The following is a 17,346-nucleotide window of genomic DNA, read 5'->3' on the forward strand; positions in this document are numbered from 1 at the left end:
GAAAACCACTCAATTTTCAGTCGATCTCATCGGCCGTGCATTAAAATTCCGATTTAGGCCCTTCGGTGCTATTACTTCTAGAGCAACATGTTGTAAGGTCCTAGGACCCGAATGTAAATAATGACTTTACACGATTGCTCATGAATCACAACACGTCCACGCGAATTAACTACACCATTTGATCGAGCAAACTAACTCTGCCAGATGCTGCTTTTGGTTTGCCTGAATGAGTCTCAATCCGCGAGCCATTGTTTACATAGGTCCATTTCACATGTTGATCTAGAATTGACTTGACAGTTCATTATATGTGTGGGCGTTAGATGATCTATTTGGCTTTTATGATGATTCTAAAAGCATCGTGGTTTATGTTATCTGGATCAACCGAAAAAAAACACTGGCTCTTTCTTCCTCATCAGTTCTTACGCGAGAAGTTTAGATGACGTCAACAATGTGGTTACGTATGAATGATAAGGAATGAAAAAGAAGCGCGATTTCAGATGTCGGACCTTTGTAGGAGGGTCATCTTCGATAGACCAAAGTTGCATCCATTGATAGATCCAATTTGAGTACAGTAGACCGACATTCATCCACGTACCTGAAGAGTTTTCATGTTAAAATGGTGAGTTTTACAATTTTCCATCGTGCCTAATCACCCAAGTAACAATTCAAGCTGAACAGTAATAACAGAAGCTGGTTATTGGTTGATTTAAGGTGTACAAAGCTGATTAACAGCAGGCTGAATGTATAGTTGATTAGTAGTGCATGAAGCTAATTGTATTCCCATAATTCAACTCAATAAGGGAATTGAACAAGCCTTATTTTAGCTTAACACTACTCCACAAATCAGCAATGCACTACAAATACTTTGATAGCCTGATTTGTTAAATGTAGTCAGTTTCACTCGTTGTATTTCCAGCATTTTAGTTTTTTCTGAATTCACTGCCTACCTTTCTAATCCCAAGCAGCGGCAGCAGTAGAGACAAGGTAGGGTTTTTGATCTAATTTCCGTCCTACTAAGGACATCCCGCACTTTACCACGCTTTTTGTAAAGCGTTTGAACAAAACATGGAATGTTTTCATCAAAGATAACTTCTAAATTTATCCACCTTTCCATACGTACCGTTAGATTTGATAAAGAGTTAAACAATGTTGAGATATTATTAAAAATCTAACACTGCTTCTTGCTTCTAAATTCGTCCTACGGGTTTCAATTCCGTCCAAACGCATTGAAACTCCATTAGATTTTCTTCGTCCTACGGATAAACGGAGAAAAAGGGGATGCGCTAGGAGCGCTTCTTTTGTTTTGAGAACAATGAGCGTAAATATGCATACAATGCGCTCTAATAGGATTTATGTCGTAGCTAATGAACTAACGCATCGGAACAAACGTATTATTGTGTTGTGCATGGTGAAATCATTGATATTATTGATGATTTCTGCTCAATAGAACGGAAATGGGCGATTACGACGAAGTAGCGCTCTTCCCTATAGGAGTTTTTTAGGAATAACTCCAGGTGGAAGTGGGATGCGGCGACGTCGGGAGAATAAACATTTGTATTTCCGTGTTTTGACTGCTATATTGCACTGAAATTTCAGACAGCATTCCAAAAATACAACTCAATTATGGCACTAAAATAGCTTCCCCATGACAATCGAAATAAATCGCGCACTTGGGTCCACATTGTATTAACTACACTTGAAAATGAGGGGAATGTTTTACTGTCACTAGTTGTTGTTTACAATTCTGCATTTCTGTATGACACTCTTCCGGTTGCTGTTATTCAATTTAAATTTGACGTTTTTCAAGTTAATGATCATATCTGCTTAAGTGGTCCAGTAGGTATGATTGATGCCTAATGATTATTCAATTATTCAGCACCTTGTTTGTTGCAGTCCCGTAAAAATATTTAAGATATGAAGCGGTTTTCCATTATTTTTTTTTAAATAAAACTGTAAGGCTGAACAAGTGTTGGAAAAGACTGTTATTTAATGCCTTAAAAAGATTATAATTTATGTAACTGTTAAGCTTTCGGCTGATTAAATTCACTAGATTTAGATGTTTAAAAGCTGAACCAAAGGTTAAAGTGGTCTATGTACAACAATTATTCAAACTAAGGCTGAATTAAAAACGATTAAACAACACTTGTTAAGCATCAAATTGTTACCTGGGTAACATCCAAATAATAAGGATATTTAAGCTTGTATGTTGGCAGTGAAATATCTGTTGAAGCTCAATTATTAAATAGGATATGGCATAATATGTAAATGAAGGCATCATATTAGACCGAGGTTAGGGACATGTACCCTACGTCATTTAGGTTACACAGATTTCTGTAAAGATTTACCGAAATCTCAACAGCTGATCGTTCGGTAAACAGTTCGGTGATTTTTCTTGTGGTTATCTGTGGAAATTTGCAAAAAATCGCCGATCCGTTTATCGTACGTTGCTGTTGCGATTTCGGTAAAACTTCTTAGAAAGCTGTGAAATAATCTTAGTACGGACATTTACAAAAAAAGACATTTTTCCTAGAGTGTATTTCGTGCTTGAAAAAATTTGAAACCTGCTCTAAAGGGTGTCCACGATGAAATTGCCACACACAAAATTGATTCGCAAAATTCGAGTTTTCATCCGATTGCCATCAAATTTTCAGGGATTGAGAAATAACTATTAAACTTCATTTTACCATTTTACTCGTATTTTATTTACAGTCCATACGCAAATGCCCGCACCTTGGCCTTAACCCCGGCCATAAGATTCTGCACAACCTGTGAATCAACCGTTTTTTGCATGTAAACCCATACTTTCTTCAGTTCCTCGACTGTCTTCACTACCTTAGGTCGTTTAAGAAGGTGCTGCCTCATAATCGCCCAGTACTTCTCGATGGGGCGGAGCTCCGGAGTGTTGGGAGGGTTGAACATTTTCGGCACGAAATTGACCTTATTGTCCGCATACCACTTCAGCACGTCCTTGGAGTAGTGGCATGAGGCCAAATCCGGCCAGAAGATTGTTGGGACGTTGTGGGTCTTCAGGAGAGGAAGCAGCCGCTTCTGGAGACACTCTTTTATGTACACCTGTCCGTTCATCGTGTCCTGGGTCACGAAAGGTGCACTCCGCTTCCCGCACGTGCAGATGGATTGCCAAACCAGGAACTTCTTCGCAAATTTGGACATCTTCTGAGTGCGGACATGCTCCGGAACGCTGAACTTATCCTTGGCCGTGAAAAACAGGTAGTTTGAAGTCGGCCTTCACATATGTTTCGTCGTCCATGATGCAGCATTCAACTTTCGTCAGCATGTTGAGGTACAACTTCCTGGCACGGGTTTTGGCGGACTTGTTCTGCTTCTCGTCGCGATTAGCGGCCTTTTGTACCTTGAACGTTCGAAGCCCAGCCTTAGTTTTGGCCTTCTGGACAAAACTTTGGCTTAGGTGCAGCTTCTTAGCCACATCCCTAACGGAGGCGTTCGGATTTCGGTTGAAGGCCCCAACTACGCGGTTGTGATTTTTGGTGTTGTACGGAATACTTTTTCCTTCACTTCTGGGCTTCCGATCGGTGGTCAACCGTTCCTCGAACCGCTTAATCACTCGTGACACCGTGGAATTCGCGATTCTCAACGTTTTAGCGATGGAACGATGCGAGAGATCCTTGTTCTCGTGATGAATGCGCAAGATTTTATCACGCACGAGCTGTTCTTTCGACTCCATTTCCGCGAGTTTTGATCACAGGACTTTAAAACTTGCAGGATGTAAGTAATGCACTATGAACTAAATCCACCCAAATTTTCATTAAATTCTACCCAACGGTTAAAAAGTTAGAGCAATTTCATAGTGTGGCAATTTCATCGTGGACACCCTTTATGCACGCACCCAATCAATGGTTCCATAAATAACCGACCGGTAGACACAGCTTACGCACTTGCTTCATAGATCTTCATCAAGTTTGTTTGAAACATTTAAATGCCAAAAGAAAGTAAGGATAGGAATGAAATTTTCCTTTGTCACCAAATCGGAAAAATGTCTCTCTGCTTTGAGTGTCCACCCCAATTTAGGAGTGTCGAGTGTGTGAGATATAAAGTTTTATAATTCTGCAGAGTAGTCGTTCGGTCCGCATACCCCACCATAACCCACGCATAAAAATTTCATGGATCATATGGAGGGAAAGAGTTGACGAAATGGTTTATCAGAATGCAAACAATGCCATTTGTGTGTATGTAAATGCTATGCATAAGGTAGGTATCCAGCCAGTCAGGTTATCCGAGCATTTTCCTCTGCCACCCACCGATCGCTTGCCTGCGAACCGCCAACGGACAAGTTCAGGTTATGGCATTGGCAAAGCTATCGCACTCAACAACAATGAAGAATCAGAGCGAAAAGCATGCCCGCGGCGTTTTAAAAATCAGCGAAATAACAAAAACTTAACATCGAAGTCAGGCGTCCTTGTGCGAATAAAAAAAAAACAACTGTACGTATCGTAGGTGAAAATACATATTTGCGCGTTTTAGTGTTAAAGAGGTTCACTACCACACCACCACTAATCTACAGAGCACCAGAGCACGTAACTTCTATCCCCCCGCCCCCCTCTCCCAGTCGATCCGTTTTTAAACACGCCACCCTCGCTGAATAATGGATTTTGTTTTCTGTTTGTTTTTGTTATTTGATTCCTTGGCGGCACAACAGAGAAAAAATCATCCAGCAAACAGCAGCAACAACAACCGCCCTCGTTCAACCCGTCGAAACACTTGGACGTTTGGCTGGCCAATGCCATCCGGGGTCTGGAGAACGCCACCAGCCAGGACTCGCCGGATCAGCTGGACAGTCCCACTCTGAAGGGAGGCGAACCACTGTCGCTTCCGCCCAATTTGGTAAGTTTGATCCGTTCTGCCCACGCAGTGCCACACCTCACAACTGTCACCATCGGTTCAAATAAAAATCATTTCCATTCTCAACAGAGCTACCTTGACGCGCCAAACTCGTCATCGCCATCGAATATCGGACTGTTTTCGCCAACTCAGCTGCATCATCAGCAGCAACAGACACTACCGCTGGACCTAAGTGGCGGCAGCGTGATTGGTGGTGTCATTCAACAGCAGAATCCCTACCGCTTCGGTGTCAATAGTAATTTTTTGCTCAACGACGGCAGTGAATTTGCAAGCCTTCCACCGCGGATCAGCTATCAGAGCTTGCAGCAGCAGCAGCAGCAGCAGCAGCAGCAGCAACAGCAACAACAACAACAACAACAACAACAACTACAACAGCTGGGACGGAGGGCTCCACTGCAGCGGAACCAGAGTTCGTCGTTTCAAGACTTGCTGAACGCGCAAAGAATGTGAGTACAGATATCGAGTGTTTCTTGATTGTATTTGTTTGCAGTCTCTTTATCCACGTTCCTTGCGGTTGCATGCAGTGGGTGGGCGGAGGGGGGGATTGGGACCGCATGACTGCATGGTGACAAACTTTAAATATCAAATTGAAAGCGTCTGCGACCGAGTCTCATTTTGGTTGTTCAGATGAAGTTATCGCTTAATGTTCGCATGGTTTGTGCGGTCATGCAAAGTTGATTGGATATTTATAAAAATAAATCATATTATGAGATCATTGAACGCGTTTCATGCATATCTCAGTATTTTGGAAAGCTGGATGAATTTTCGAACGAAATTCCCAAAATGCCCGGGAAGTGAACCCAGAATTTCCGGATGTAATCATGTTCTCAGAACTCCAGGATAGGTGATCGATTCAATGGCAGGATTGTAGATTCGATGTATCCATTTGGCCTCCTTCTCGTTAGAAATCAACACGCAACACGTTTGTTTTACATTTTATTTGGCTTGAAACGTATGCGAACAGAGCACATCACAGATAGACCTACGCTTTGTATAAACAATTATGACGAAAAGACAATGCCATTGTGATGGAGTGATTTGGTAAAGAGGACAGCTCCGGCAACCGGAGAGGTTCAAACAAGATTCCTTGCTGCCATTCATTGCCGGAAGCAATTTTCAGTATTCCCGGGCGGAGTTTCCAGAATCAACGAATAAAATTGTCTGAATTCCCTGATAAAATCCCCGGAATTTTCGGATGTCATTCCCAAAATTTCCGGCCAACAATCCTAGAATTCTAAGATGTCGTTTTCAGAATGAGTGGATCAAATTTCCAGAATTTTTTAATGGAATCCATAGAACTCCCGGAAAAAATTCCCAGAATATCTGGATTTCATAACCATGAACTTGCAGGAATTTTATGAATCCTCGGACGGAGCTTCCAGAATTCACGAATGAAATTTTCTGAATTCCTGGATAAAAACCTCAGAATTCCCGGATTAAAATCTAAGAATTACTGCATCAAATTTCCAGAATTCTTTAATGGAAATCTCAGAATTTCCGGAATAAATTCTCAGAATTACTGTATAAAATTTCCAGAATTCATTAATGGAAATCTCAGAATTTCCGGATAAAATTTTCAGAACTCCTGGATTTCATATCCATGATAACTCGCAGGAATTTTCAGAATTCTCAGACGGAGTTTCCAGAATCCACGAATAAAATTCTCTGAATTCCCAGATTAAGTCCTCAGAGTTTTCGGATGACATTCCCAAAATTTCTGGCTGTAATTTCCAGAACTCTTAGATGTCGTTCTCATAATTACTCGGTCAAATTTTCAGAATTATTTAACGCAATTCTCAGAATTCCCGGATAGTTATCATGGTTATGACAGAATTACTGGATTAAATTTCAAGAATTCTTCAATGAAATTCACAAAATTCCCGATGAAAATTCTCAGAATTACTGGATCAATTCTCCAGATTTCTGTAATGGAATTCCAAGAATTCCCGGATAAATTATCAGAATTTCTGGATGTCATAACCACGATAACTAGCAGGAATTTTCAGAATCAACGAATAACATTCTCTGAAATGCCAGAATTTTCGGATGACATTCCTAAAATTTCCGGATGGCTAATAGAATTCTAAGATGTCGTTCTCATAATTACTGGGTCAAATTTCCAGAATTATTTAACAGAATTCTCAGAATTTCCGGATAATATTTTCAGAATTACTGGATTAAATTTCAAGAATTCTTCAATGGAATTCTCAGAATTCCCGTATAAAATTCTTAGAACTTGTGGATGTCATGGTAACTCGCAGGAATTTTCGGACGGATTTTCCAGAATCCACGAATAAAATTCTCTGAATTCCCAGATTAAGTCTCCGGAATTTTCGGATGCTTCCGGCTGAAATTTCCAGATATCTTAGATATCGTTCTAAGAATAACAAGATTAAATTTCCAGAATTCTTTAATGATATTAATAGAATTCCCGGATAAAATTCTCTTAATTGCTGAACCAAATTTCCAGATTTCTTTAATGGAATTCTCAGAATTCAAGTGTTGAATTATCAGTATTTCTGGATGTCATGAACATGATAGTCCGCAGGAATTTACACAATCCACCAATAAAATTCTTTGAATTCCCAGATAAAATCCCCAGAAATTTCAGATGACATTCCCAAAATTTCCGGCTGATATTTCCAGAATTCTAAAATGTTGTTTTCAGAATTACTGGATCAAATGTTCAGAATTCTTTAATGGAATTGCCAGAATTCCAAGACCAAATTCTCAGAATTAGTCGATCAAATTTCCGGAATTATTTAATGAAATTCTCAGAATTCCCCAATAAAATTCTCAGAATTCTTTGATGAAATTCTCTGAACTTCCGGATAAAATAGAATTTCTTGATGTCATAACCATGCTAACTCACAGGAATTTTCAGAATTCTTGGACGGAGTTTCCAGGATCCATGAATAAAAATTATCTGAACTCCCAAATAAAGTCCTCAGTATTTTTGGAAGACATTCCCAAAATTTCCGGCTGACATTCCAAGAATTCTAAGATGTCGTTTTTAATTGCACCATTCAAATTTCCATAATTCTTTAATGGAATTCTCGGATGAAATTCTCAGAATTTCGGGATGTCATAACCATTATAACTAGCAGGAATTTTCAGAATCCACGAATTAAATTCTCTGAATCCCCAGAATTTTCGGATGAAATTCCCAAATTTCCGGCTGGCATTCCCAGCATTCTTAGATGTTGTTTTTAGAATTACTGGGTAAAATTTCCACAATTCTTTAATGAAATTCTCAGAATTCCCAGATCAAATTCTCGAAATTCTTTGATGAAATTCTCTGAATTTTCGGATAAAATTGTCAGAATTTCTGGATGTCATAACCATGATAAATCGCAGGAATTTTCAGAATTCTTCGACGGAGTTTCCAGAATCCATGAATAAAATTATATGAATTCCCAAATAAAGTCCCCAGTATTTTTTAAAGACATTCCCAAAATGTCCGGCTGACATTCCAAGAATTCTAAGATGTCGGTTTTGATTGTACGATTCAAATTTCCAGAATTCGTTAATGGAATTCTCTCAATTCTCGGATTAAATTCTTGGTCTAATCTCCAGAATTCTTTAATGGAATTCTCAGAATTCTCGGACCAAATTCTCAGAATTCTTGGATCAAGTTATGAGAATTCCTGGATGTCATTACCATGGTAACTAGCAGGAATTTTCAGAATCCACGAATAAAATTCTCTGAATACCGAGATAAAGTCTCCAGGATTTTCGGATGACATTCTCAAATCTCCGGTTGGCATTCTCAGAATTCCTAGATGTCGTTTTCAGAATTACTTCATTAATGGAATTCTCAGAATTCCCAGATAAAATTCTCAGATTACTGGATAACATTTTCAGAATTCTTTAATGGAATTCTCAGAATTCGCGGATCAAATATTCAGAACTCCTGGATTTCATATCCATGATAACTCGCAGGAATTTTCAGAATTCTTGGACGGAGTTTCCAGAATCCATGAATAAAATTCTTTGAATTCCCAGGGTAAGTCCTCAGAATTTTCGGATGACGTTCTCGACATATCTCGCTGAAATTCCCAGAATTCTTAAATGTCGTTCTCATAATTACTCGGTAAAATTTCCAGAATTATTTAACGAAATACTCAGAATTCCCGATTAAAATTCTCAGAATTACTGGATTAAATTTCAAGAATTCTTTAATGGAATTCTCAGAATTCCCGATTGAAATCCTCAGAATTACTGGGCCAAATTTCCAGATTTCTGTAATGAAATTCTAAGAATTCCCGGATAATTCTCAGAATTTCTGGATGTCATACCATGTTAACTAGCAGGAATTTTCAAAAACAAAAAAAAATTCTCTGAAATCCCAGCTAAAGTTCCCAGAATTTTCGGATGAACTTACGGAATTATTCGATGAAATTCTCAATATTTCTGGATGTCATAACCATGCTAACTCGCAGCAATTTTCTGAATTCTTGGACGGAGTTTCCAGAATTCATGAATAAAATTATCTGAATTCCCAAATAAAGTCCCCAGAATGTTCGGAAGTCATTCCAAAAATTTCCGGTTGACATTCCTAGTATTCTAAGATGTCGTTCTTGATTGCACGATTCAAATTTCCAGAATTCTTTAATGGAATTCACATAATTCCTGGATAAAATTCTGGGTCAAATTTTCAGAACTCTTTAATGGAATTCTCTGAATTCTCGGATCAAATTCTCACAATTTCTGAATGTCATAATCGTGTCATAAGCAGAAATTTTCAGAATCCACGAATTAAATTCTCTGAATTCCCAGATTAAGTCCCCAGAATTTTTGTATGACATTCCCAAAATTTCCGGCTGAAATTCCCAGAATTCTAAGATGTCGCTCTCAGAATAACAAGATTATAATTTTCAGAATTCTTTAATGGAATTCTCAGAATTCCCGGATAAAATTCTCATAATTACTGAATCAAATTTCCAGATTTCTTTAATGGAATTCTCAGAGTACAAGGGTCGAATTATCAGTATTTCTGGTTGTCATAAACATGATAACCCGCAGGAATTTTCAGAATCCACCAATAAAATTCTCTGAATTCCTAGTTAAATTCCCCAGAAGTTTCAGATGACATTCCCAACATTTCGGGGTGACATTTCCAGAATTCTTAGATGTTGTTTTCAGGAATTGCCAGAATTCCGAGATCAAGTTCTCAGAATTAATCGATAAAATTTCCGGAATTATTTAATGAAATTCTCAAAATTTCTGGATGTTATAACCATGCTAACTAGCAGGAAATTTCAGAATTCTTGGACGGAGTTTCCAGAATCCATGAATAAAATTATCTGAATTCCCAAATAAAGTCCCCAGAATTTTCGGAAGACATTCCCAAAATTTTCGGCTGACATTCCAGAATTCATGAATAAAATTATCTGAATTCCCAAATAAAGCCCCCAGAATGTTCGGAAGACATTCCAAAAATTTCCGGTTGACATTCCGAGAATTCTAAGATGTCGTTCTTGATTGCACGATTCAAATTTCCAGAATTCTTCAATGGATTTCCCAGAATGCCCGGATGAAATTCTGGGTCAAATTTCCAGAATTCTTTAATGGAATTCTCAGAATTCTCCGATCAAATTCTCAGAAATCTTGGATGTCATAACCATGGTAACTAGCAGGAATTCTCAGAGTCCACGAATTAAATTATCTGAATTCCCAGATTAAGATCCCAGAATTTTCAGATGATATTCCCAAAATTTCCGGCTGGTATTCTCAGAATTCTTAGATGTAGTTTTCAGAATAACCGGATGAAATTTCCACAGTTCTTTAATGGAATTCTCAGAATTCCCAGATCAAATTATCAGTATTCTCTAATGAAATTCTCTGAATTTCAGGATAAAATTGTCCGAATTTCTGAATATGACATTCAGTCCATGATAATTCGCAGCAATTTTCTGAATTCTTGGACGGAGTTTCCAGAATCCATGAACAAAATTATCTGAATTCCCAAATAAATTCCCAGAATTTTCAGAAGACATTCCAAAATTTCCGGCTGACATTCCAAGTATTTTAAGATGTCGTTCTTGATGGCACGATTCAAATTTCCAGAATTCTTTAACGGAATTCACAGAAATCCTGGGTCAATTTTCCAGAATTCTTTAATGGAATTCTCAGAATTCTCGGATCAAATTCTCACAATTTCTGAATGTCATAACAATGTCATAAGCAGAAATTTTCAGAATCCACGAATTGAATTCTCTGAATCCCCAGATTTTTTGTATGACATTCCCAAAATTTCCGGCTGAAATTCCCAGAATTCTAAGATGTCGTTCTCAGAATTACAAGATTAAATTTTCAGAATTCTGTAATGGAATTCTCAGAATTCCCGGATAAAATTTTCATAATTACTGAATCAAATTTCCAGATTTCTTTAATGGAATTCTCAGAATTCAAGTGTTGAATTATCAGTATTTCTGGATGATCATGTTCATGATCCGCAGGAATTTTCAGAATCCACCAATAAAATTCTCTGAATTCCTAGATAAAGTCCCCAGATATTTCAGATGACATTCCCAAAATCTCCGGCTGGCTTTTCCAGGATTCTAAGATGTTGTTTTCAGAGTAACTGAATCAAATGTTCAGAATTAATCGATGAAACTTCCGGAATTATTGAATGGAATTCTCAAAATTTCTGGATGTCATAATAATTATAACTCGCAGGAATTTTCAGAATTCTTGGACGGAGTTTCCAGAATCCATGAACAAAATTATCTGAATTCCCAAATAAAGTCTCCAGAATTTTCTGAAGATATTCCTAAAATATCCGGCTGACATTCCAAGAACTCCAAGATTTTATTTTTGATTGCACGATTCAAATTTCCAGAATTCTTCAATGGAATTCTCAGAATTCTTTGATAAAATTCTTGGTCCAATTTCCAAAATTCTTTAATGGAATTCTCAGAATTCTTGGATCAAATTCTCAGAATTTCTGGGTGTCATAACCATGGTAACTAGAAGGAATTTTCAGTATCCACGAATTAAATTCTCTGAATTCCCAGATTAAGTCCCCAGAATTTTCGGATAACATTCCCGAAATATCCGGCTGAAATTTCCAGAATTCTAGGATGTCGTTCTTGATTGCACGATTCAAATTTCTAGAATTTTTTAATCGATTTCCCAGAATTCCCGGATAAAATTCTGGGTCAAATTTCCAGACTTTTTTGATGGAATTTTCAGAATTTACGGATAAAATTTTCAGAATTTCTGATTGTCATAACCATGATAATTTGCAGGAATTTTCTGAATTCTTGAACGGAGTTTCCAGAATCCATGAATAAAATTATCTGAATTCCCAAATAAAGTCCCCAGAATTTTCGGAAGACATTCCCAAAATGTTCGGCTGACATTCCAAGAATTCTAAGATGTCGTTCTTGATTGCACGATTCAAATTTCCATAATTCTTTAATGGAATTCTCAGAATTCCCAGATCAAATTCTCAAAATTCACGGCTCAATTTCGTAGAATTTCTGGATGTCATAACCATGGTAACTAGACATTCCCAAAATTTCCAGCAAGCATTCCCAGCATTCTTCGATGTATTTTTCAGAATTACCGGGTGAAATTTTCGCAATTATTTAATCGAATTCTCAGAATTCCCAGATAAAATTCTCATAATTTCTGAATGTCATAACGATGATAACTCGCACGAATTTTCAGAATCCTCGGACGGAATTTCCAGAATCGACCAATCAAATTACCTGAATTCCCAGATAAAGACCCTAGTCGTTATCAGAATTACTGGGTCATTTTTTTTTTCTTTTTATAGAGATTTTTAGCCGTTGGCTAGATAATCTCTTTAAATTAGTTGGTCAAATTTCCTGAATTTTTTAATGGAATTCTTAGAATTTTCGGATAAAATTTTCAGAATTTCTAGATGCCATAACCATGATAACTAGCAGGAATTTTCAGAACCCACGAATAAAATTCTTTGAATACCAAGATAAAGTCTCCAGGATTTTCGGATGGCATTCTTAAAATTTCCGGCTGGCAGTCCCAGAATTCTTAGATGTCGTTTTCAGAATTAACGGACTAAATTACCACAATTCTTTAATGGAATTCTCAGAATTCCCAGATCAAATTCTCAGAATTCTCTAATGAAATTATCTGAACTTCCGGATTAAATTCTCATAATTTCTGAATGTCATAACGATGATAACTCGCAGAAATTTACTGAATTCTCGGACGGAGTTTCCAGAATCCACCTATCAAATTATCGGAATTTCCAGGTAATGACCCCAGTCGTTCTCAGAATTACTGGGTCATTTTTTCTTGATAAGATAGATTTTTAGTCGTAGGCTAGTTCATCTCTTAACATTAGTTGGTCAAATTTCCTGAATATTTAATGGAATTCTCAGAATTTTCGGATAAAATTTTAAAAATTATTGGGTGTCATAACCATGATAACTAGCAGGAATTTTCAGAATCCACGAATAAAATTCTCTGAACACCGATATAAAGTCTCCAGGATTTTCGGATGACATTCCCAAAATTTCCGGCTTCCATTCCAGAATTCTTAGATGTCGCAGATTTACTGCTTCAAATTTCAATAGGAATTCTCAAATTTCCAGAATTCTTCAAGAAATGCTCTGAATTTCTAGATAAAATTCTCATACTTTCTCATAAATTCTGGAATTTGCAGAATTGTCGGACGAAGTCTCCAGAATTCATGAATAGAATTATCTGAAGTTCCAGATTAAGTCCCCAGAATTGTCGGATGAAATTCCCAAAATTTTCAGCTTTTCTTTGATGAAATTCTCTGAATTTTCGGATTAATTTGTCCGAATTTCTGGATGTCATAGCCATGATAACTCGCAGGAAATTTCAGAATTCTTGGACAGAGTTTCCAGAATCCATGAATAAAATTATCTGAATTCCCAAATAAAGTCCCCAGAATTTTCGGAAGACATTCCCACAATTTCCAGCTGACATTCCAAGAATTATGAGATGTCGTTTTTGATTGCACGATTCAAATTTCCAGAATTCTTTAATGGAATACTCAAAATTCTCGGATCAAATTCTCAGAATTTTGGAATGTCATAACCATTATAACGAGCAGGTATTTTCAGAATCCACGAATTAAATTATCTGAATCCCCAGAATTCTCGGATAACATTCCCAAAATTTCAAGCTGGCATTCCCAAAATTTCCAGCTGGCATTCCCAGCATTTCGGGTGAAATTTCCACAATTCTTTAATGGAATTCTCAGACTTCCCAGATCAAATTCCCAGTATTCTTTGATGAAATTCCCTGAATTTTCGGATTAAATTGTCAGAATTTCTGGATGTCATAACCATGATAATTTGCAGGAGTTTTCTGAATTCTTGGACGGAGTTTCCAGAATCCATTTACAAAATTATCTAAATTCACAAATAAAGTCCCCATAATTTTCAGAAGACATTCCCATAATTTCCGGCTGGCATTCCAAGAATTCTAAGATGTCATTCTTGATTGCACGATTCAAATTTTTAGAATTCTTTAATCGATTTCCCAGAATTCCTAGATAAAATTCTGGGTCAAATTTCCAGAATTCTTTAATGAAACTCTCAGAATTCTCGGATCAAATTCTCATTCCTGGATGTCATCACTATGGTAACTAGCAGGAATTTTCAGATTCCACGAATTAAATTTTCTGAATTCCCAGATTAAGTCCCCAGAATTTTCGGATGACATTCAAAAAAAATTCTGGCCGGCATTCCCAGAATTCTTAGATGTAGTTTACCGGATGAAATTTCCACAATTCTTTAATGGAATTCTCAGTATTCCCAAATTAAATTCTCAGAATTCTTTAACGAAATTCATTAATTTCTGAATGTCATAACGATGATAACTCGCAGAAATTTTCTGAATTCTCGAACGGAGTCTCCAAAATCCACTAATCAAATTTTTTGAATTCCCAGATTCATTTTTTCTTTATTAGAGAGATTTTTAACCGTTGGATAGTTCATCGCTAAACATTAGTTGGTCAAATTTCCTGAGTTTTTTAATGGAATTCTAAGGTTTTTCGGAATTTTTTTTTTCAGAATTTCTGGATGTCATATCATATCCATGATAACTAGTAGGATTTTTCAGATTCCATGAATAAAATTGTCTGAATACCCAGGATTTTCGGATAACATTCCCAAAATTTCTGGCTGGGATTCTCAGAATTATTAGATGTCGTTTTCAAAATTACTGGATCAAATTTCCAGAATTCTTTAATGGAATTTTCAAAATTCTCAGACAAAATTCTCAGAATAACTGTATCAAATTTCCAGAACTCTTAAAGCAATTCTCTGAATTTCTGGATAAAATTCACAGAATTTCTGGATGTCATAACCATGATAATTCGCAGGAATTTGCAGAATAGTCGGACGGAGTCTCCAGAATTCACGAATAAAATTCTTGAAATAAACAGATTTAGTCCCCAGAATCTTCGGATGAAATTCCCAAAATTTCCAGCTGGCATTCCCAGCATTCTTAGATGTAGTTTTCAGAATTACCGGGTGAAATTTCCACAATTCTTTAATGGAATTCTCAGAATTCCCAGATCAAATTCTCAGAATTCGTTGATGAAATTCTCCGAATTTCCGGATAAATTTGTCCGAATCTCTGGATGTCATAACCGAGATAACGCGCAGGAATTTTCTGAATTCTTGGACGGAGTTTCCAGAATCCATGAATAAAATTATCTGAATTCCCAAATAAAGTCCCCAAGTCATTCCAAGAATGATAAGATGTTACTCTTGATTACACGTTTCAAATATCCAGAATTCTTTAAATTTCAAATTTCCAGAACTCTTGAAGAAATTCTCTGAATTTCTGGATAAAATGCTCAGAATTTCTGGATTTCATTACCATGATAAGTCGCAGGAATTTGTAGAATTGTCGGACGGAGTCTCCAGAATTCACGAATAAAATTCTCGGAATTAACAGATTTAGTCTTCGGATGAAATTCCCAAAATTTCCGGCTGATATTCCCAAAGGTCTAAGATGTTGTTCTAAGAATTTCTGGGCCAAATTTCCAGAATTATTTAATGGAATTAGCAGAAATCCTAGATGAAATTCTCAGAATCCTCTGAATTTCCGTATGAAATTCTCAAAATTTCTTGATGTCATAACCATGATAACTCGTATGAATTTTCTGAATCCTTGGACGGAGTCTCCAGAATTCACGAATCAAATGCTCTGAATCCTCATGTTAAGTCCTCAGAATTTTCAGATGACATTCCCAAAATTTCCGGCTGGCATTCTCAGAATTCTAAGATGTCGTTCTCAGAATTACTCGGTCAAATTTCCAGAATTATTAAATGGAATTCGCAGAAATCCTGGATAAAATTCTCAGAGCTGCTGGATAAAATTTCCAGAATTCTTTAATGGAATTCTCAGCATTCCCGGATAAAATTCTCGGAATTTCAGGATTTCATTATAAAATTTTCACAACTGCTGGATGAAATTTCCGGAATTCTGGAATTTTCAAAATAAATTCTCAGAGTTTTCAGATGCCATTAATGAAATTCCCAGATATTGTTGTTCCAGAGATTTATTTCCTTTTTCTGGATTAATTCCCAGAAGAAGAAGAAGAAGTGTCACAGCAGCTATCAGATAAACAAGGCTTCAATGAATCGTCTGCAAACATAATTCAAGTTTGTCTACTATGCTACTATGTTTTTTCAGTGTTAAGATCATTTTCATACTGACGCGTCGCGAATATATTTTTTCTCTCTAAGTCGATGTAAACAAATTGCCAGAGGTTACAAATAGTGAGGTTAACTTGACGATGCAGTTCCCTATAGACGAATGCACGGATAGATTTGAGTTCACTCACTCGAAAAAAAAGTGGCACAAGCTACTGGCAATGTTTATTTCATGAATATTTGCCAATTTTTGCCCAGGATCATATTTTGGGTTTATGAATCGAACTAGAGGGTGGCTTATCAGAAATTCATCTCTTGATGAGCCTCAAAATGAACCACCCTAATTGAAATGTTTATTTAGAAATCTCGATTGATTTTAGAATAGGTCCTACGTCCATGGTAGTCATTTGAAGTGCCCAGGACCACACTGGTCATGTTTTAGGAACCCCTGAAGGAACTAAAACCGAGACAAATAAAAACACAACCTAGGGACTAATTTTTTTCAAAATAGTTTTAGAAACGACATAGTCTTGTTAGCCAAACTATTTATTTATCTAGATCATATAAAAACGAGATTGTCCAGTACTCTACACTTGCCCGGTGGATCAATATAGGTTTAAATATGAAAAAGACCGCCCTAATAAAAATATGTGAACCACCCTAGTGAATCATAACGTACACGCTACTTCAAAACTACCCGAATTGGGGTAGAATCCACCCAGATCAGTCAAAACTGAACAAGTTGACCAATGGACAACATCGACATGAATCCGATCGACGTTGTTCATTTGACAAACTTGTCAATTCCAACATAGTTTACTCAATTTTTGATAGG

General features: G+C 36.9%; 1 protein-coding gene across 1 annotated transcript in view; it reads left to right on the forward strand.

Annotated features, from left to right (window-relative positions):
* LOC135704822 (GATA zinc finger domain-containing protein 10-like) overlaps positions 1-17,346 on the forward strand; it is a 62,450-nt gene that overhangs the window by 29,760 nt on the left and 15,344 nt on the right. The window contains exons 3-4 of the mRNA XM_065226341.1: positions 4,676-4,860; positions 4,948-5,324. Coding sequence (XP_065082413.1) covers positions 4,676-4,860; positions 4,948-5,324 — 562 coding nt within the window. The remainder of the gene's footprint in view (positions 1-4,675; positions 4,861-4,947; positions 5,325-17,346) is intronic.

The sequence above is a fragment of the Ochlerotatus camptorhynchus genome, unplaced genomic scaffold, assembly GCF_037179485.1.
Source record: "Ochlerotatus camptorhynchus isolate MF236.1 unplaced genomic scaffold, CSIRO-AGI_Acam_v1.1 ptg000248l, whole genome shotgun sequence".
NCBI classification, from domain to species: domain Eukaryota; kingdom Metazoa; phylum Arthropoda; class Insecta; order Diptera; family Culicidae; genus Ochlerotatus; species Ochlerotatus camptorhynchus.